General features: G+C 41.2%; 1 protein-coding gene across 1 annotated transcript in view; it reads left to right on the top strand.

The window, feature by feature from the left end:
* Positions 1-20,827, top strand: part of LOC112932544 (collagen alpha-4(VI) chain-like) — a 91,013-nt gene extending 70,186 nt beyond the window's left edge. Inside the window, exons 33-37 of the mRNA XM_072726798.1 lie at positions 6,926-7,016; positions 8,539-9,222; positions 10,268-10,364; positions 10,850-11,079; positions 20,148-20,827. Of these exons, the coding sequence (XP_072582899.1) occupies positions 6,926-7,016; positions 8,539-9,222; positions 10,268-10,364; positions 10,850-11,079; positions 20,148-20,323 (1,278 nt within the window). The 3' untranslated portion in view covers positions 20,324-20,827. The remainder of the gene's footprint in view (positions 1-6,925; positions 7,017-8,538; positions 9,223-10,267; positions 10,365-10,849; positions 11,080-20,147) is intronic.
* Positions 20,828-21,444: the final 617 nt, after the last annotated feature.

Genomic DNA, 21,444 nt, shown 5'->3' on the forward strand with positions numbered 1-21,444 from the left:
TTTGGAGAGTGATCCTTGGGGATATAATTATGTCCCCCAGATGCCTGTCAGTGGGGCTCTCTGAAAGGATCCTGGGCAGACTGTTGGGATCTGATGTAGTGTTAATATTTAGTCAGAATGTTCTTGCCCTCTTAGTTGCTTTGGGTTCCAGATTAAAGAATATAATGGTATGTGAAAAGTATTTGCCAGCTTCAGTATACTTGGACCTCATCTCCATCATTTGTCTCTGTTCTCCTTTCTATTTCTTGGGGATATTCTGGCCCCAAACCAATTCTGTTTCCTAAATGTAACAATGTAGAAATGTTACATGGTGCTAAATGGTGCTTTCCAGCTCAAATGTAATGGATGACCCCGTTTCTGTTGACACGGGCAAGGAGAGAAACCATAAACATGACAACTCACTTCTCAGGGCCTGTCAGAAAGATCCTCATCTCTTCATAACTGGGCTTATTGCCACCTTTAACTTCCCCTCTACTCTGTGTGTTATCCTTAGGGGGATTCTGTTAGGAGAGTAGGAATATCCTGTAATTTGTCTTCAGAATTATCTGCCTGAGGAATCTCTTTGAGTCTTTGAGTTTTTTTGTCTTTCACGCCTATGCTATTTATTTCACAGAACAACGCCCATATGCCCCTTCTGAAAAATGATGGTTGTTCAATTTGAAATGATTGTATAAACAGATGCCCTAACTTCTCAGTCCATTTAAACATGATTCAGAGGCTGTGGGGGCATACTTAAAGGATTTTTTAAAGACATTCATTGAGTAGCTTAGTAGGGCAAAGAAGTAAGCCCTAAAAATACCAGTTTTGCAGCATTGGACTATTTGTGCCTGGATCCAATTGGCTATGTGTGTCTCAAAATATTTGCTCTGTTTTTTTAAAGTTAAAAACCAGAGGATTATAGGGAAAATGCAATTTGAGTGCCAGGTTTCAAATTTCATTTTTCTTTATGAAAATTCTAGTGCATGTTCCCTTGAAATGTTACCTGGGAAAATGGCTTACGTTTATTGACTCAGGCACTGTGCTAAGATCTTTCCACTTATTGATTCACTTAATCCTTATTACAACCCAGCAAGATAACTGTTATTATGGGCCCATTTTTCCTATGATGAAATGGAGACACAGAGAAGTTAAATAACTTGCTTAAGGTCTGGAATTCCCATTAGCAATGAGATTTTGAGTTCAAAAGTCAAAAAGGGGAAGAGGGTTTAGAAGTTCTAAATTCTTCCCATGTACTAACTCATTTTATCTTTACAACACTATGAGATAAATCTATGAACTAGCCCTATTTTTATTTCTGTGTATTAAAAAAGAAGAATCTGGGAATCCCTGGGTGGCACAGTGGTTTGGTGCCTGCTTTTGGCCCAGGGCGCAATCCTGGAGACCCGGGATTGAATCCCACGTCGGGCTCCCGGTGCATGGAGCCTGCTTCTCCCTCTGCCTGTGTCTCTGCCTCTCTCTCTCTCTCTGTTTGACTATCATAAATAAAGAAAAATTAAAAATATATATATATTTAAAAAAAAGAAGAATCCAAAGAATGCTGGCTATCATGGAGACAGGAAAAATCAGCTTTCCAAGATAGAAACATTAAGAGGAAGGTAAAAAAAATTGGGGGGTAATTTTAAATTTTGGTATAATTTCAGGATTTAGAATAAAGGAAGACTTTTTCCCTTTTTTTTTTTCTTTTAAAGAAAATACTGGGTTGCCTGGAGAGGCTCTTTCAGAGGCCATGGATAAGCTACTGCTGAGGCCTTTTGGGTTGTTGCTTTCCATTAGATTGTTACTCCTCTAAGGCCAGGATCAGCAACCAAGGGTAGGAATTAGGCAATGAGACTTTACACCCTGTTTTTATTCCATATGTTATCTGGATACATTTTCTTGGCACTGGGGCCTCAACTCATTCACCTATAAAATGGGGATAAACTCACAGATTTGTTATAAGAGTTCTAAGAGGTAGCACCTACAGGGACATTGGACTGACACTTTCTATGTGTATATTTGGTGGATAGCCATTATTATTAGAATCTCTTCAAGGACCTTAAGAGTGCCTATTTGCCCAGTGACTATTAGATTAGACAGCTTATGGGGCACCTGGGTGGCACAATTGGTTAAGTGACTGCCTTTGGTTCAAGTCATGATCCCAGGGTCCCGGGATCGAGTCCTGTATCAGGCTCCCTGCTCAGCAGAGAGTCTACTTCTCCCTCTCCCATTCCCCCTGCTTGTATTCACATGTATGCACATGATCTCTCTGTCAAATAATAATAATGAAGGATTAGATAGCTTCTGTTTAGTAAGCACCTATGAAGTTCTAGCCACCATGCTATATGGTTTTTCATGCCTTTTCACCTTAACCCCTCACTACTCAAAATATGGTCCTAGAACCAGTAGCATGAGCATTACCCAGGTCCATGAGAAATGCCAAATCTCAGACTCTACCCCTGATCTAATTAATTAGGCTCTGCATTTTAAAATCAGATATTTATTTATTTATTTATTTATTGCCTGCTCGAGCAGGGGGAGGAGCTGAGGGAGAGGGAGAGAAGGAATCTTTTTTTTTTTTTAATTTTTTTTTTTATTCTTTATTTATGATAGTCATACAGAGAGAGAGAGAGGCAGAGACACAGGCAGAGGGAGAAGCAGGCTCCATGCACGGGGAGCCCAACGTGGGATTCGATCCCGGGTCTCCAGGATCGCGCCCTGGGCCAAAAGCAGGCGCCAAACCGCTGCGCCACCCAGGGATCCCGGAGAGAAGGAACCTTAAGCAGACTCTGTGCTAAGTGTGAAGCCTGATGGGGGCACGATCCTAGGTTCTGTGTTTTTAACAAGATCCCCAGATGATTTGCATGACTATTAAAGTTTGAGGAGTGTTGGTCTAATCCTTATAACTGTCCCACAAGTTAATAATGATAATCTGCATTTCCCAGGTGAGGTAAGGGAAGGTCAGAGGTAAACAACTTGTTTTAGACTACATAGTCCTGGAATTTGCATTCCAGTCTGTCAGGTTCCTAAGTCCCACTCTGCCACCTGACACCTCAATCCAATGCCAACCCCTGATGTTAGCTGGAGAGTCCAAGGGGGAGGCAGCTGTTTCACGCAGTCTTGGTGGGATGGAACCATGCCAGCTGCAAGGAGCAGGGGCTAGACTTAGGCTCCTGGCATCTGTCACAAGTTGTGTGACTACTCTCTCCACCTGCCTCTTTCCCTACCTTGCCTATTTTCCCTTGTCCTCCAAGTTCTTGACTCAACTGGAAGCCAGATGGTTTCTAAGTCTCCCTCCTTAGGGTCCAGTTAAGTCTTCCTCTGTCCAAGGCAAATCCTCCTCCACAGCATTTGCTTTCTTCCCTTCTATTTCCATCCATCCAAGCCAAGAGCCTCCCTTAGTCCCAGGAAAGAACATTGTCCCATGACCCTGGCAGCTTTATACGGGGAGCTGAAACATTGGATTGAACCCTGTGGGTCTCTGTAGCTCAGAACTCATGAGGACTTCTTTAAAAATTGAGGGTTTAAGGGCTATCTGAATCCTTTGAAAAAATATCTATCTAGGAAACAAAAGAAGACCTTAATGCAAATCTATGTGCCATGTCTTCTCCCCTCCGTACACTCCTGTGTTTATTACACGACTAGTCCCAACAAACCATAGCTGGACATTCAGGAATGAAGTTGGTTGAGAGAATTGCCAAAGGCATTGATTCAAACTGCCATAAGGCTTTGCGCCTCAAGCAGATCACTTAGTCTATGTTTAAGGTACTCTATTTTTAAAATTTCCATCTCTGGACTGATGGGAATTTGCAGTAAGAATCACAGAGCCAATTTTCTCCTCTCTTCTTACTGGATTCCCTCCCACACTCCCTGCATGAGCTTTCCCAGGAATTATCTTGTTTACCTTATCAATGACTAGGACCATGCTGGCAAGTTCAAATTCAAAGTAATACGAGGTTTGTTAATGACAAGTAGGCACAGATGAATCTATACTGAATCATAGTTCCCTATGGACTTCCATTGTGTTTTTGTGTACTTGTTCCCACAATTTTATTTTTGTAAGAGTAGTAGAGATTTTAAGTGTGATCATAAAATTATTCTTCCTAAGAGAAGTTTTTAAAAAGATGTAAGTTTTGTAACTATTCCAATTCAATTGAATTTGGTAATTTTCCAATAAGCAGACAACAGATGGAAGAGTTACATCCTCTTGAGTTGCTCAGAGTAGAAAAGGTAACACAGTGTCCTGAACATGAGGCAAATACAGAAGACTGGAAATTAGGACCAGGCTGTGTTGAAACAGGAAGAAAACTTGTGGCATTTGTTCAGACTATTAGCTCTCTTGCTGAGGAATGTGAGGTGCCAGAGCCTTGTCCAAGGTCACATCAAGGACTTAAGGCAGATCAAGGACTAAGACCTGGGATCCTGACACAGAATCTGTTAGTGCTACATTAGACTCTTCCCATGGATCAAATTTGGGGGGATATTTGAATTTCTCTGAAGTCTTTCATAGTACCTTAAAAATCCACACAAACTCTGCATTTTATAACACACTTCACCTATGTTTCCTGTGACCTAAAAATAATGTACCCGAACTTAGCGTTTCCACACAACGCTTGGAATAAAATGGATGCTCCTAGGGTTATCTCAGTTTTCTTATAGTTCCTGGAACACTGCTGTGGATCCTGATTTCAGCAGCATTTCAAATGGCCTCATGTGATTTGTGGCCATCTACGTACCTCTACTGTTCTCTATAATCCCTGGTGATTAATCGGGTGATTAATTTGGTTTGGTCAGTACTCAGATCTGATGACCATGTGGAATAGATCTGAATGTTGACTTTTGGCAACTCTGCACATTTTCTCATGTCAGCCTCCTTCATCTGGCAGGGGGTTTCAAGGGTATCAAATATGCTGTGTAGCTGCACAGTGGAGGAGGGTGTTCTCTAATCTCTGGGGAGTGGGAACACTAAGGAGAATTCTATAAACAACTATTTATCTGCCTCTGGTTTGTACATGCTGTTCCTCCACTCTGTAATTCTTTCACCTGCTTCTTTGCTAAGTAAGTATCCTACTCATTCTTCCCAAAGTGCCAGATGTCACTATCGTCATCAAGCTCCCTCTATGACTTGTGCTTCAAATGAATCTTCTTTTCCTGTGTTCCTAAAACATATTATTGGACTTCTTTCTTTCTTGAAAATTGTTTATCCATCCTTCCTGCTAGGATATAAGCTCTTTAAAAGGGGTGACTGTCATTTTTGTATCTCTGCAGGGCTTGTTAAAATTTTTATTTAGTAGCTATTTAATCAGTCTTGGTTGATATGAATTTCTAAGTCAGGAAAAAGCATAACCCTGTGAGGAACAAGAGAGAATACATTTGCCGTTCTTCTTAAGAGTCTTAGGAAAGTTTCCATGTTGTTTTTGTGTTGCATTAGCATGCACTAAAGTTCAACTTTTTATATTTATTTCTCCACATAGATATTTCTTTCAAGTAAGCTCACTCTGAGAGCTAAAGTTGAGGGTATGCTGCAGTCCCAAACAGAAAGATTGAAGAGCTCTGTAAGGAGTACAAGTTATAGAAAATCCTTTTCCAAAGTAACCTTTGCCCATCTTCTCTCCCTGAGGGTAGTGTGACATCTTCTAGTCCCTAGCCCCTTAATTCCAGAGGAGGCTCCAGAGCCTATGTGGTCCTGGCCACAGGGATGAAGGAGGAGAAGCTGCCCTTCAGTGGGGCCCTGTCCTTCATGTTTTGACAGAGAGCAGACAACGTGATGTACATGACTAATCTTAGATATCCAACCTCACATGCAGAGAGAAATAATCTGACAGCATTCTGAATTCCATCATGAGGTGGAAGTCCTGCAAATTATCTGCATCTGTCAGGGAAACTTAACTGTGTAACCATTCATGTCCAAGTCTCAGTGGCTTAACATAATAAAATATTATTTCTGCCATCAGTCACAAGTGAATGTGGGTCCTTTGATGTGGGTGTGGAGGGGAGAAGTGTTTTTGCTCTGTGCAGCCATTTCAAGACCTGGGCTCCTGTCAATGGACCCATCACACAGAAGGGCCTCAAAACCTTTTTATGAATCCTCTACTTTTGGCTGGTGGATGTGCACACACAGAGTATCATGCATGCACTGGAAATGGTATCTATCCACCTACATGGCATTGGCTAGCCCCTACTTGTGGTCCCAATTAATTACAAGGGACAGTCTACTTGTGGCCTTAGGAAGAAGAGGGAGAAGGTTTACTGATTAACTAGTTGATTGTTGATTAACTAGTTGTCACATGAACTTACTGGACTTGTTATTAATAGTTTGCTTTTAAGCTTTGATATCAATTATTACATTAATCATAATTGGAAAGGCTGAAGGAAGGACATAAATGGATTTGCCATCCCTCCAAAGTCTTCCTTTCCCTGAGTCCTCCTCCCTTTTGTCTTCTGGCTTTGGTGTGTACCAGCCCTGAACACCTAGACTATGTGAGAGAGGCCTCCCTTCCTATCTATCTCTTTTCATTCTAATGGTGTTTGACCTATATGGCCACCTCCTTGGAGGGTCTGCCTGTTTGTGTTAATAATTCCCACCACACTGCATTTTTCATACTGCAGACAATCATTAAACATTTATGGAATTTATAAATGATTGAATCTTCAACTCCCTGAACTTCATTCCAATACAACATAACACTGGCTGAATTTTGCACACATTTGAGGCTGAAGACCCGCATGTCCCCACAGCGATGATAGTCTAATGTCTAGGTTAGAACTAGAGAACTAAATGACAATAATAACTGTAATAGGTAATACCAAATTATTTATCTGTATATAATTACATATAGTCTCTAAAAATATATGAATGTCTTTCTCATCTCAATTAGAAAAAAGCACGAAAAACATGACTTGAAATTTAATTTAGCTACTGATAAACTTGTATATGTGTTTGGATTAGGCGGATGGAACCAACAGATTTCATCTGTTTGTCTGGGAGACTGAGAGTCAGCAGGACCTGGAGCACATGGCCTACTGTACCCTCTGCTATGGTAAGCCCGGACAGCATTTCTGATCAGATTGATGTCTTTAGAACAGGATGAATTCATTGGTGGCCACTGGCCAGATCTTCCCTGCAGATGTGTATATACTTGAATATGTGCAGAGTCTTAGAATCTGGGAATTCCTGTGAAGTCTGGATTTCCAGTTTTTCTTAGGAATTATCTTGAAAATCACAGATACTGCATTCCTTTGTAGCCACAGTCAGCCCGAACTGAGTTTTGGCTGACCTCTTTTGATGGGGGCAAGTGTCTGTGAGTGTCCCACAGTCCCTTCCATCCCTATTGTCTTATCCCTGGTCTGCTCTGCTTATTTACCTGTCCTACTGGGCTCCTGTAGATGACTTAGCTTATGTTCCTTACTTAGTGTGCAAGCAGACCTCTGAACTAAGAGTCAAGAATCCTGGGTTCTAAGCCTGGAACTGCCACTGAGCACTAGTGGGATATTGGCAAGTCTTTCAATGTCTCTAGCTTCCATCACATTCCTGCACTCCATATTAATCTGTGCCAGAGAGAATTTTGTGCTAAAGTCCATGCATGCCCAGGTGTAGAGAGCTCTCATCCGCACCCATGGCAAATGGGGCCAGAGTGAGTCCTATAGGTGAAATTGAAAGGGAATTGAATTGTTCCCTCTACTCTATCCATACTTAGACCTAACATTGCCATGAGAGATGGCAGTGTTATCCCTGGGAACTTCAGTTGAGTCGCATACCATGGCTGCTGTTTGTAGAGTATGTTACAGTTGATGAACTGCTTTCACAGCATCAAATGATTTGACATGGTCTGGGTTGCAGTTCCTTCTGCTGTAGAAGCATAAACCTATTCATTGAGGTATTCATTGAGCTTGAGCTCTTACTACATACCAGGCATTGTTCTGAGTACTTGACTCATTTTTTATTTAACCACACAAACAACTTCATAAGGTACATACCATTATTATTATCATCATCACTATCTCCATCTGACAGATGAGGAAACAGGCATGGGGAAGGCTGAATAATTTGCCCAAGGCCACACATCCAGTAAGAGACACAGGACTGAACCAGGCAGGTGTCTGTGAACCTAGGGATTAGAAAGCCACGGCCTAGTGGTTAAAAACATTAAATGTAGCATTAGATTGTCTAAATTCATTCTCCTGAAAAATGGGCATGATTGCTTACATTGCCCATGAGCTCGCCTATGTCAACACAATGCAGGTAGCATTCAGCAGCATCCATTCTTACCGAGAGTCTGGAAATGTGTTTGCTGGGAAGGGAAGGGAAGGGAAGGGAAGGGAAGGGAAGGGAAGGGAAGGGAAGGGAAGGGAAGGGAAAGGAAGGGAGGGGAAGGGAGGGGGAGGGAAGGGGGAGGGAAGGGGGAGGGAAGTGGGAGGGAAGGGGGAGGGAAGGGGGAGGGAAGGGGGAGGGAAGGGGGAGGGAAGGGGGAGGGAAGGAGGAGGGAAGGGAGAAGGGAAGGGAGGAGGGAAGGGAGAAGGGAAGTGTGGTAACCCCAGCCTCTCCTGGTGCTTCCTCCTCAGACAAGTGCAGACCATCCCCAGAGTGTGTTCAGAGCGTGCCAGGACCCCTGGCAGGGGACATTGACATGGCGTTCGTGGTGGACAGCTCCTATGGCGTTCCGGCTGACGTGTACCGCACGGCCCTGAGTCTAGTGGATGCCGTGCTCGAGGACCTAGAGGTGGCTGCACAGCCTGGCGTGTCCCACCATGGGTCACGTGCTGCCCTGGTGATGCACACAACCCCAGACTTCTGGCCGGGTGCAGGGCACCCCCCTGTACTGGAGGGCTTCCACCTGACATCCTATGGCCAAAAGACACAGATGCGGAGGTACCTTCACGAGGCTTTGGGTCACCCTCTGCAGGGAGCTCCCGCCCTGGGACATGCCCTGGAGTGGACGCTGGAGAAGGTGCTCCTGGCAGCCCCTCTGCCCAGGCGGATGCAGGTCCTCTTTGCCATCGTGGCCAGTGAGACCAGCAGCTGGGACCAGGAGAAGCTAAGGACTCTGTCCCTGGAGGCCAAGTGCAAGGGAATCACTCTATTTGTGCTGGCCTTGGGCCCAGGCGTGGGTACCCATGAGCTGGCCGAGCTAGAGGGTGTGGTCAGCCTTCCCTCTGAGCAGCACCTGTTGCACCTGGAGGGAATCTCAGGCCCAGAAGTAGCCTATGCCCAGGGATTCACACAGGCTTTCCTGAACCTTCTAAAAAGTAAGCACTGGAGATGCCCTGAGTGAGGTGGGGAGAGGAACTTACTAGAGCCTGGTGTGCACCTTTACCCTTGCTGAGTCTGTCCTCTGGAAAGTCCCTAGAGGGCACCCTCACCGCATTTCCTGAAAACCCTGAGCTGTCATTGCCCTGATGCTGTGCCAAGCCCAGTGCTGTTTTCTTATCTGGAATTTCTCCTTTGGTGACTAAGAGGCCTCGGTTTTCCACTTAACCTCTTGGCTTTTCTCATTTACCAAAATGAGAATTACAGTCTCTTCCTTATGTGTGAAGCCTACATTCAAATACATGTGTGGATGGACTTTGAAAGCACCAGTGTTGTACATATATAAGGAAGAGTTATTGTTTTTTTTTTATTTTTTTAAATTTTTTTGGGGAAGAGTTATTGTTATTCCTATATCCAGGTATATGGATTACAGAATCCAGTGGCATATAACAGTGTGTCTCAAATTTTAATGTGTGCACATATCTTCCAGGGATCTTGTTAAAATGTGGATTCTGATCCCTTTCCTTCATAGGTGGTGAAGGAGAGAGTTGTAATAGATGGCTGATAGCTTAGTGGCTCTGAGGGTGAAGCAGCCTGGGGGAATTACTTTTCTAGTCCATTACAATTTCATTTTACTTTATTTTTTTATATTTTATTATGTTAGCTTTAACTGTATGTTTTGGTATATTCTTTAGTGTTCTGATTTTATTTTATATAATTTATATGATAGGATGAATTTTATGGCTTTATTTTGTTTGGTTTTTATTTTATTTGCCTTTATTTTGGTGTCTATTTTATTGCCTTACTTGAATTTATATTTTTTTCAGTTTATGTCAGTGTATTTTTTTGGTCGTTATGTTTTGTTTGATTTTAGTTTTATTGTATATTTGATTTTATCTTATGCTTTGATTTTTTTCTTTTAAATTTTATGTCTTAATGGGTAACATTTTGTATTTATGCTTTATTTCACTGTATGTTTATTTTATTTTTAAGTTTTATTTTATGCTTGATTTGACTTGACTCGATTTTTTATTTTATTTTTAGGTGGAATAAACCAGTACCCATCCCCTGAACTCATTGGAAAATGTGGGGGCCCAAACCGAGGGGACACTCTGCTACAACCTTTTAGGCCTATCAGGAGGTAGGCTGAAGGTAGAGCTGAGGTTGTCCCATAGCTCTGTCCCCTGTAGGAGAATCTCCCCCTAAAGAAAGGTCACAGGCAATGCCAGTCCTTTACCTGACTTGAACCACTGGGGCTGGGATGCTCCTGTGTTTTACAACTGATATATCTTGGTTTTTCTTATTTTCTAATGTTAAGAGTAATATAGGGCCAATATAACAAATCTAAAGAGCACATGAAAAGCAAGGAAATAACAATTTTCTCTTCTACTATATCCTCCCAGCCTTTAATACCATGTCCCAGAGGCAAAACTAATAATGCTAGCCATATTATTTTGATGTCTGTGCAAACACCTCTGCAAACCTAAGAAACTAACTAATTTGACACTAGGTCATGAGGAAGTGCTCAAACCTGAGTTTCTGGAGCCCATCAGGATCAGCTGGGGACTGAACCTTCCAGTTCTTATGGTTCAGTTTTGCAGTGTGAGATGGATTGTTTCTACGCAGGTTGCCTAAGCGCCAATTTGGCCTATCTGGCTTTGCTGATGATCTGGAAGTACTTGAAGCAGCGGATGTTTTGGTAGAGGAGAATAGAAAAGCCACAATGAAATCTGTAACTCAGCAAGAAGCACTTGAAAATTATGAAAAGAATGGATATGGTGCTGAGAGAGACCGACAAGAAAGGCCTGCAAGACGGAAACAAACCGGAAAAGAAAGAAATTCAGGCACTGCCTATGGTAAAAACCAAACTATTTCTTGCTCCTTCAGTTGTCTTCATTTAAAAAAAAAAATTCCTGTGTACTGTGTTAGCGTGCAAATTTTGGCTTCTTAGGCACTTTCCTTTCCAACGCACCAGTTCACGTACGCAACTAAAGATATTAATTTAAGAACGAAGGCTAACTTTCCTCTGACTGTAAATCTGGAGCTGATCAGCAGTTATTTCAGGGAGTATTATGGAGACAAACCCTGTGAAGTGTTTACTTCGTTGCCCAGAAGCAATGACGTATTGCAGAAATGGTGAACATACTCCTGACCTTGAAGGAAAATAGAAGGTTCCTTCATCTCTGTATGAGTGGCTACATATAAACTGACCAAGTTTAAGGAACACCGTGGATCCATCTAAAACAACTGTAGCATTGATTTTGATTACTGCAGGTATTAATGCAAATAGCTGAAAGAGGTTTCTAGTGAGTTGGAGGTCAGTCCTGCTTAGATTAAATGAGAGATAATTGTCCAGAAGTTTGAATGTGCCTAGATGGTTCTCCAGCTGGGGCTGTTAGCAAGGTGAAAGTTATTTAATCCCGCTGTGGCTCAGTTTTCTGATCTGTGAAGTGGGGATTATGTGAAAACCTACCTCATAGGATTCTTTTAAGAATAAAACTTGATAATTTGTGTGTTTGCCACACAGAAGGATGCAAGTTAGCTGTTAAGACACCAGCGATGTGTCCTATCCCTCAGATTCCAAAGCAAACACATGTCCAAAGGGAAATAACAAAACCAAACAGACACAGGAATTGGCACTCGTGGCGTAGACAGCTAAACATAAACTTACCTTGTTAGTTCTCATATTTCCAGTATATAATATCCTCAGATAGTATTACTAAGGCAGTGATTTTTGGTCTTGGTTTTTTTTTAAAGATTTTATTTATTTATTCATGAGAGAGAGAGTGAGAGAGAGAGGCAGAGGGAGAAGCAGGCTCCATACAAGGATCCTGATGTGGGACTTGATTCCGGGACTCCAGGATCACGCCCTGAGCCAAAGGCAGATGCTCAGCCACTGAGTCACCCAGGAGTCCCATGGTCTTGGCTTTAAATTAGAATCATTCGCCTGTGATTCTAAAAACTCTCAATGCTTAGACCTTACCCCAATTCAATCAGAGTCTCTGCATGTGGAATTTACCCAGTGAGTCCACTGAGCAACCAAGTGTGAGAACTACTGCTCTAAGGCACCCTTTCCCACAAATTCAAGGTGAAAGAAATGGAGGAGAGCTTACTGCTCATCTAATCCTGTCCTATTCATAGCCAAACATTGAGGCTGGAAATTCCCCTCAATTCCCCATACTCTGTAACTTGGTTTTGTCCAATTCCCCTCCTGTTGCCTTCCAAGGGTGTTCTAAACCTTTACCACCTCCTCAAGCTCCTTTCCCCAGATCTCTGTCTCTAACAGATGCTGTTATTTTATTTTGCTTTGTTTTGTTTTGTTTTTTTGCTTTCAAAAGAAATAAGGTGGCCAGCTGTAACCTCCTGTGACCTCCTGTATGGTGGGCTGTACACCGTCTCCTCTAGCACTTCACTCAGAGAAAAGAACAAGCCCTTGTCTTCACGTGTGTTGAGAACCATCGAGAAAGACCAAAGGGCTCTTTCAGATCTGACTGGAGCTCCTTGGGACTGTTAACCACTACTTTCCTTTTCAAACTCCCTCCTTTCTTGGCCTTAGAAATAGCATGCTTACTTAGTTCTTCTACTTCAGACCTGTCCCTTCTTGTGGGCTCCTCTTTCCAGGCCCATCCTCACAGGAGAATCCAGGTTTTATGGAATTTATTGTTGATACAATGCCTATCTCTAAGCCTCTCTTTAAGAAAGAGAAAACAAAATTATTAAAATTAAGGACAAAGTGAGTACTTCTTTAGAAGAGGCTTATGCAAGTAAGGAGCCCAGAAGTTTCGGTTTCTGTAATTTCATGGTGACCGCAATTCTTTCCCCCAGGGTGGGGGGTCAGCCCTCTGAGGACTCTGTACACACACACTGGGGTGAGCTTTCCTGCCAGGACTTTGGCTCTCCCCTCTGTTCTGATGACAGGGTCCTCTGAACTTAAAACACTCTGCCCACATTGCTTATTTATTTCTAATACCAGTACATAGGAAACACCATTCATTTGAAATCCAAAGAGAAGATCATTAGGAACCAAAGAATCTAGACCCTTCTTGATAACCCACATTTGCAGTGTCGTGGCACAGGCATAACTGAGATAGTCAAAAGACCAGCGTTCAAGCCCCAGTTCTAAAAAAAAAAAAAAAAAAAAAAAAAAAAAATCTTCTCCCTTCACCGTCTTGAGCTGCAGACCAATATAGTCACCTACCCTCCAGACTGTGCCGTGGCTCATGCCCTCAGTCCTCTCAAATGGGGACTCAGTTCTCAAATGAACTCAGTTAAATGAGCTCCACTCGTCTTCACCATTCAAACCTTTTCCTCTGCTGTTCCTTTACCGGAACGCACCACCATCGATCCAGGAATGGGAAGTCAAAACCCAAACATCACTCTGGTCTTTCCTCTCCTTGCCTCCCACCTCCAGCTGGTGACCAGATGTTGGCGTGACTTCCTCCTCAGCATCTCTCAGGTCCATGCCCCTTTCCACATCTTCCCAACATTTTGACTTCAAAGGTAACTGCAGAGCTCTTTGGTCTCATTCCTTACAGTTTGTCCTGTTTCCAGTTCCAGTCTGAGCACCAAAGTCGTTTTTCTAGTTTGCCTGCACATATGGCCATGTCATTTATCTTCTTCTCTAGTTCCCCATCGTTTAGAAGACAGCGTCCCCGTGCCTAGGTAAGGCGCACAGGCCTCTGCAATCAGGTCCATGCTGTGGTCCTCTGGGGCCTCACTGGCTGCCACTCCCCTGCAGATGCTTTTGCACTATTTGCGTCTTGTGCCCTGTTATTCGTTCCAAATTGCCATGGAGGTGCTCACCCTCACCTGCCCATCTGCATCCTCTCCATGGTGTCCATCTGGACTACCTCTACTCACTGTTCACTACTCACCTTTCACTACTCAAGTTTCACCTCTTGTTAGAGTCCGTTCTGGCCCCAGGGAAGGTTAAATTTTCATGGCCTCCCTTGTGCCCCTGTATCTTCAGCCAAATTCTCCTGTAACACTGGTGACCTTCAATTGTACCTACTTGTGAAGAATTAAGTGAGTATCCTTTCTTTTCAGAGAAATCAGGCTGATCTTGGGATATTTTCAATTTCAGTGTTCTCTCCAAAGGACATAAATCTTATTTTGGTTTTGTTTTTTGTTTTTGTTTTCTCCTCCAGGTAGGGCTAGACTATACATACATACCAGGAGATGAATCCATTCCTATCCAACTCCTCTTTCTTTCCTCCTTTTCTTCCTTCATTCCTGGATTTCATGGACTTGTTTGAGTAATACTGATGTAGGATCTTTTTAAGAGGGTAAAAGTTAATACTCATGGTAAAAATAATGCAAATGTAAAACTGGGAGCTAGCAGTAATTACTTGGCAATTATTGCCCCCCAAAGCTATGTCCTACTGATAAAATAAAACTGAAGACTCAGAGTCTCCCTGAATGTTAGGTTACAAAGAATACTTCAGAGATAAAGCATTGGGATTTACTCACCTATAGCTGCACTGACCACCTACTAGCCACATTGGCTATTTAAATTTAAATTTAAATTTGAAATTAAATAAAAAAAAATCAGTTCCTCAGTTCCAATAGCCACATTTCAAATGATCAGTAGACACTGGGCATTTTTTTTTTAAAGACTTAAAAAAAAGTTTTCTTTTCCGGCTCTTCCTTCCTTCCTTCCTTCCTTCCTTCCTTCCTTCCTTCCTTCCTTCCTTCCTTCCTTCCTCTTCTCTCTTTCTTTCTTTCGTTTCAGTATTATTGGAGTTGGATTTGCCAACATATAGTATAACACCCAGTGCTCATCCCATCAAGTGCCCTCCTCAGTGTCTGTCACTCAGTGACCCCATCCCCCCACCCACCTCCCCTTTTACTACCCCTTGTTTGTTTCCCAGAGTTAGGAGTCTCTCATGGTTTGTCACCCTCTCTAATTTTTCTCACTCATTTTCTCTCCTTTCCCCTATAATCCCTTTCACTATTTTTTATATTCCCCGTATGAATGAAACCATATAATGTTTGTCCCTCTCTGATTGACTTACTTCACTCAGCATAATACCCCCAGTTCCATCCATGTCAAAGGAAATAGTGGGTATTTGTCGTTTCTGATGGTTGAGTAATATTCCATTGTATATATAGACCATATCTTTACCCATTCATCTTTCAATGGACACTGAGGCTCCTTCCACAGTTTAGCTATTGTGGACATTGCTGCTATAAACATTTTTTTTTTAATAAAAACAATCCCACAGCATTTATTTTCCTCTGGTAATAACCTTTCCTCTGGTAAGGTAATCAAAACAATACAAACAAGGGTTTTAGAACTATATTCCCAACAAAGGACATCTAAAAAAACAAACTACGTGGCCTTCTCAAGAATTTCTCACTTCACGGATCATTCTAATTGGAGACACTTTGGAGCAGGGTAATATTATCTCCTTTTAGCATGATCTGACCCAGATATTATCTTGACTTTGTTTTAGAATGAATCTCTTCGGCATCATCTAATACAAGGTTCATGCAGGTGTCTCGGTTTTTCACTGCATCTGTATCTTTGGGGTAAATCCCCAGTAGTGCAATTACTGGGTGATAGGGTAGCTCTATTTTTAACTCTTTGAGGAACCTCCACACAGTTTTCCAGAGTGGCTGTACCAGTTCACATTCCCAACAACAGTGCAAGAGGTCTCCAACATTTGTTGTTTCCTCTCTTGTTAATTTTTACCATTCTCACTGGTGTGGTCTCACTAGTATCTCATTGTGGTTTTGATTTGTATTTCCCTGATGGCCAGTGATGCGGAGCATTTTCTCATGTGCTTGTTGGCCATGTCTATGTCTTCCTCTGTGAAATTTCTGTTCATGTCTCTTGCCCATTTCATGATTGGATTGTTTGTTTCTTTGCTGTTGAGTTTAATACGTTTTTTACAGATTTTGGATACTAGCCTTTTATCTGATAGGTCATTTGCAAATATCTTCTCCCATTCTGTAGGTTGTCTTTGAGTTTTGTTGACTGTTTCTTCTGGTGTGCAGAAGCCTTTTATCTTGATTAAGTCCCAATAATTCATTTTTGCTTTTGTTTCCCTTGCCTTCATAGATGTATCTTGCAAGAAGTTACCGTGGCTGAGTTCAAAAAGGGTGTTGCCTGTGTTCTCCTCTAGGATTTTTATGGATTCTTGTCTCACATATAGGTCTTTAATCCATTTTGAGTTTATCTTTGTGTATGGTATAAGAGAATGGTCTAGTTTCATTCTTCTGCATGTGGCTCTCCAATTTTCCCAGCACCATTTATTGAAGAGACTGTCCTTTTTCCAGTCTTTCCTGCTTTGTCAAATATTAGTTGACCATAGAGTTGAGGGCCCATTTCTGGTTCTCTATTCTGTTCCATTGATCTATGTGTCTGTTTTTGTGCCAGTATCACACTGTCTTGATGATCACAGCTTTGTAGTACAACTTGAAATCTGGCATTGTGATGCCTCTGGCTCTGGTTTACTTTTTCAATATTCCCCTGGCTATTTGGGATCTTTTCTGATTCCACAAAAATCTTGAGATTATTTGTTCCAACTCTCTGAAGAAAGTCCATGGTATTTTAATAGGGATCGCATTAAACATGTACATTGCCCTGGGTAGCATAGACATTTTCATAATATTAATTCTTCCAATCCATGAGCATGGAATATTTTTCCATCTCTTTGTGTCTTTCCCAATTTCTTTCAAAAGTGTTCTGTAGTTTTTAGGGTATACCTTTACCTCTTTGGTTAGGCTTATTCCTAGGTATCTTATGCTTTTAGGTACAATTGTAAATGGGATTGACTCCTTAATTTCTCTTTCTTCAGTCTCATGTTAGTATATAGAAATGATTTCTGGGCATTGATTTTGTATCTTGCCACATTGCCGAATTGCTGTATGAACTTTAGCAATCTTGGGGTGGAGTTTTGGGTTTTCCACCTATGGTATCATGTCATCTGCAAAGAGGGAGAGTTTAACTTCTTCTTTGCCAATTTGAATGCCTTTTATTTCTTTTTGTTGTCTGCTGAAGCTGGGACTTCTAATACTATGTTGAATAGCAGTGGTGAGAGTGGACATCCCTGTTGTGTTCCTAATCTTAGGGGAAAGGCTCTCAATTTTTCCCCATTGAGAATGATATTTGCTGTGGGCTTTTTGTAGACGGCTTTTAAGATGCTGAGGAATGTTCCCTCTGTCTACCCTCTGAAAAGTTTTGATCAGGAATGGATGCTGTATTTTGTCAAATGCTTTCTCTGCATATATTGAGAGGATCGTATGGTTCTTGTTTTTTCTCTTGGTCTATCACGTTGATTGTTTTATGAGTGTTGAACAAAACTTGCATCCCAGGGATAAATCCCACTTGGTCATGGTGAATAATCTTCTTAATGTACTGTTGGATCCTATTGGCTAGTATCTTGTTGAAAAATTTTGCATCTGTGTTCATCAGGGATATTGGTCTATAATTCTCCTTTTTGGTGGTGTATTTGTCTGGTTTTGGAATTAAGGTGATGCTGGTCTCATAAAACGAGTTTGGAAGTATTCCATCCCTTTCTATCCTTTGGAACAGTTTTAGTAGAATCCTGCTAAAAAATTAAATTCAATTTAATTAACATATAGTGTATTATTAGTTTCAGAGATAGAATTTAGTGATTCATTTGTGGCATATAACACTCAGTGTTCATTCCATCAAGTGCCCTCTTTAATGTCCATCACCCAGTTACCCCATCCCCTCACCCTTCTCCCCTCCAGCAACCCTCATTTTGTTTCCTATAATTAAGAGCCTCATGATATGCCTCCCTCTCTGATTTGGTCTTTTATTTTCCCCTCCCATCCCCTGTGATCCTCTGTTTTGTTTCTTAAATTCCACATATGAGTTGAAATCATATGATATGGTTCTCTGACTGACTTATTTTGCTTAGTTTAATACCCTCAATTTCTATCCACATCATTGTGAATGGAAAGGTTTTTTTTTTTATTCTTTCTAATGGCTGAGTAACAGTCCATGTATGTACATATATATATGTATATTATGTATGTATATATTATGTGTGTGTGTATATATATATATATATATATATATACACACACACACACACACACACTCTTCATCTTCTTTATTCATCTGTTGATAGACATTTGGCTCTTTCCATAGTTTGGAAAGACTATTGTGGATGTTGTTGCTATAAACATTGGGGTGCATGTGCCCCTTCAAATCACTATGTTTGTATCCTTTGGATAAATACCTAATAGTGCAATTGCTAGGTCATATGGTAGCTCTATTTTTAACTTTCTGAGGAACCTCCATACTATTTTCCAGAGTGGCTGTAGCAGTTTGCATTCCTACCAGCAATATTAGAGGGTCCCCCTTTCTCTCTATCCTCACCAACACCTGCTGTTTCCTGGGTTGTTAATTTTACCCATTCTGACTGGTGTAAGGTGGTATCTCATTGTAGTTTTGATTTGCATTTCTGTGATGATGAGTGATACTGAACATCTTTTCATGTGTTTGTTGGCCATCTGTATGTCTTCCTTGGAGGAATATCTGTTCATGCCTTCTGCCTATTTCTTAACTGTAAGAAATAGTTTGTTTTGTTGAGTTGAGTTTGCTAAGTGTTGAGTGTTGTTAAGTTCTTTTATATTTTGGATACTAACCCTTTCTTGGATATGCCATTTGCAAATATCTTCTCCCATTCCATAGGTTGCCTTTTAATTTTTTTGATTGTTTCCTTCACTGGGCAGAAGCTTTTTATTTTGATGAAGTCCCAGTTGGTTATTTTACTTTGTGAAGGATCTGTTTAAACATGTCTTTGGTTGTCAGTTTAAATTACTTTGTAGGGCAGAGGGTGCCAGATGATTGCTGAGCCCCAAATCTATTTATTGAATCTACGGAATATAGTCAAAAGTTTAACCTTTGGAGTATTTTCCTATTGACTCTGACAAGTTTTGGAGAAGCATTTGCTCTAGTTTCTTCTCCTAGGCAATTTCCATGATGAACTCTTTACCTCATTAAGAGTGTATCTGATTCTCTTGGGTCCAGCACATCTGGACACTCCTTCAAGAAAACTGATCTGTGTTGATTATACCAGTGGAAGGTGTCTTCCAAGGAACAGGCAATGAATTTTAGCCTCTTGGTTTCTGAGAACAGTATCATCTTTATTTGGTGGTGCTTAGAAGGCCCAGGGGAAAACTATTTGGAGGATACCATTATTTTATGCTGCATGGCCACTGACTTGAGACAAGGATATTTTTCTGTAACATCAAGTGTACCCAAGAAAATCTGTTCTCCTTGGAAGGCAGAAGTTACATACATGGGGAAATTAATGTCTGATTTAAAATTCAGGGCATCTCAGTGCTTGCTTTGTTGTAACTTATTAATTATAAATACTAATTTTCATTTTTCAGGAACATCATGGTTTTCTTTTTTTCCATGGTTTTCTTATAATAGGTAAATCTTAACTTCTGGGGCAAGTTTCTGGATATAGTACCTATTAAACTGAATTTTTTGTTAGGTTGTTCAAAGGCTGGATGGATTTGGGAGTAGACAAGGGATTGATATGGTTTAAAAAAAGAAGGAAATGAGCACAATAGGCAAGTGAGGAGTTCTTGATATCAGAAAACTTCATTCCGGCATTCATTCACTCATTTACGCATTATCTAGTATACCTTTCATATGGTGAGTACTGGGCAAAATAATAGCTGTAAGTGTATTGCACTTTTCATGTCTGTTCTGTGCCACCTTATGACAAACTCATGATGTGAATTGTCTTTTTTTAATTGCTTTTATGATTGAATAAATTGAGCCTCAGAGAGAATAAATTCAGGATAAACTTGGGCTCACACAGCCAGTTGATGAGATTAGGATTCATTCCCAGTCTATGTCTCTAAACCATCATTCCTTTGCTGTCATGCTCATGCAGGAAATTCAGCTCTCCCTGCTTTTGTTTTGTTGCAGGTCCTTGTTCCATGGATCCAATGGTGGGTGAGTGCCAGGATTACATCCTGAAATGGTACTACAACAAGGAGAGGAAGGTCTGTGAACGGTTCTGGTATGGAAGCTGTGGGGGCAACGCTAATCGGTTTGAAACCAAAGAAGAGTGTGAGGCGCGGTGTGTCCCAACACCCCTATAGGGCAGAACCTCATTATGGCCACGTCTGTTTTCATAGCTGATGAAAATGATTTTACCTTTCCTGAGACAGTGCCATACAGCTCATCACTTATGTAGCTCACTCTGCAATCTCATAGGTTGGATTCCTAACCCCTTGAATTTTTTCCTACCAGTGAGGACTTGGGCCAAATGATTTTGTGACTTGAGAAGGACTGCATTTCAATACTTTAAAGAGGAACTAAAACTTTCCTGCAAGTTTTTAAAGGACTTAGAAGTAAATGAAAAAGAGACTTAAACTTGGCCTAGAACATTACTTAAATTTTTTTTTCGGCTCTGTAGCAAGAGAAAATTCATTGTAAGCAATGAGTTAAACCTAATTCAGAAATGAGTTGGAACTTGAATTCTTGTTCATCACTAGAGAACATGGAAGTGTTAGTCTAAGGGGGGGGGGCTGGAGATTTTTAATGTGATATTTTATCCTATCAACTCAGTGTATAAATAAAGATATTTTGGTTAAATCACTTGATGTGAAACTGTGTGATACGTGTTTACTGTGTTATATTGTGTTATATTTTATGACATAGCAGTTGATGGAGAGGAAGTAGTGAGTTTGTTGTGGGACCAATCCTTTGTCATCAATTACAATGACTTGTCCTTTGAAACTTGGTGACTCAACAATTAAAGCTGATGTTGTCAATGCAAATATGAAATGAAAGGTCTAGATTCACCCTGGATGACAAACTTTTCCCTATAGATAGTGAGGAAATTGTGATTTTTGTGAGATCTTCCTCTGGCTTCATGGCTCTATTCCCTAGACCTCTAACTTAGGCCCAGTTTCAGGGCAGAAATGGTACCTGCATGGACTTCTAGAGCTGCTGGATTTTGAGTCTGCCTGGTATGGGGGTCTCAGGAAGATCATGTATTAATCAGCTTGGGCTGCCAAAGAGACTGAGTGGCTTACACACCAGAAACCTACTTCTAATAGTTCTGGAAGTCTAAGATCAAGGTGTGGCCAATTTGGAAAGCTTCCTTTCTAGGTTGAAGAAAGCTGCCTTCTCACTCTGCCCTCAAATAGACTTCCCTCTCTGGAGAGAGAAAAGGAAGGAGAAAGGGAGGGAAGAAAGAAGGAAGGGAGAGAGAGAG

This window comes from Vulpes vulpes, chromosome 11 (genome assembly GCF_048418805.1).
Source record: "Vulpes vulpes isolate BD-2025 chromosome 11, VulVul3, whole genome shotgun sequence".
NCBI classification, from domain to species: Eukaryota; Metazoa; Chordata; class Mammalia; order Carnivora; family Canidae; genus Vulpes; species Vulpes vulpes.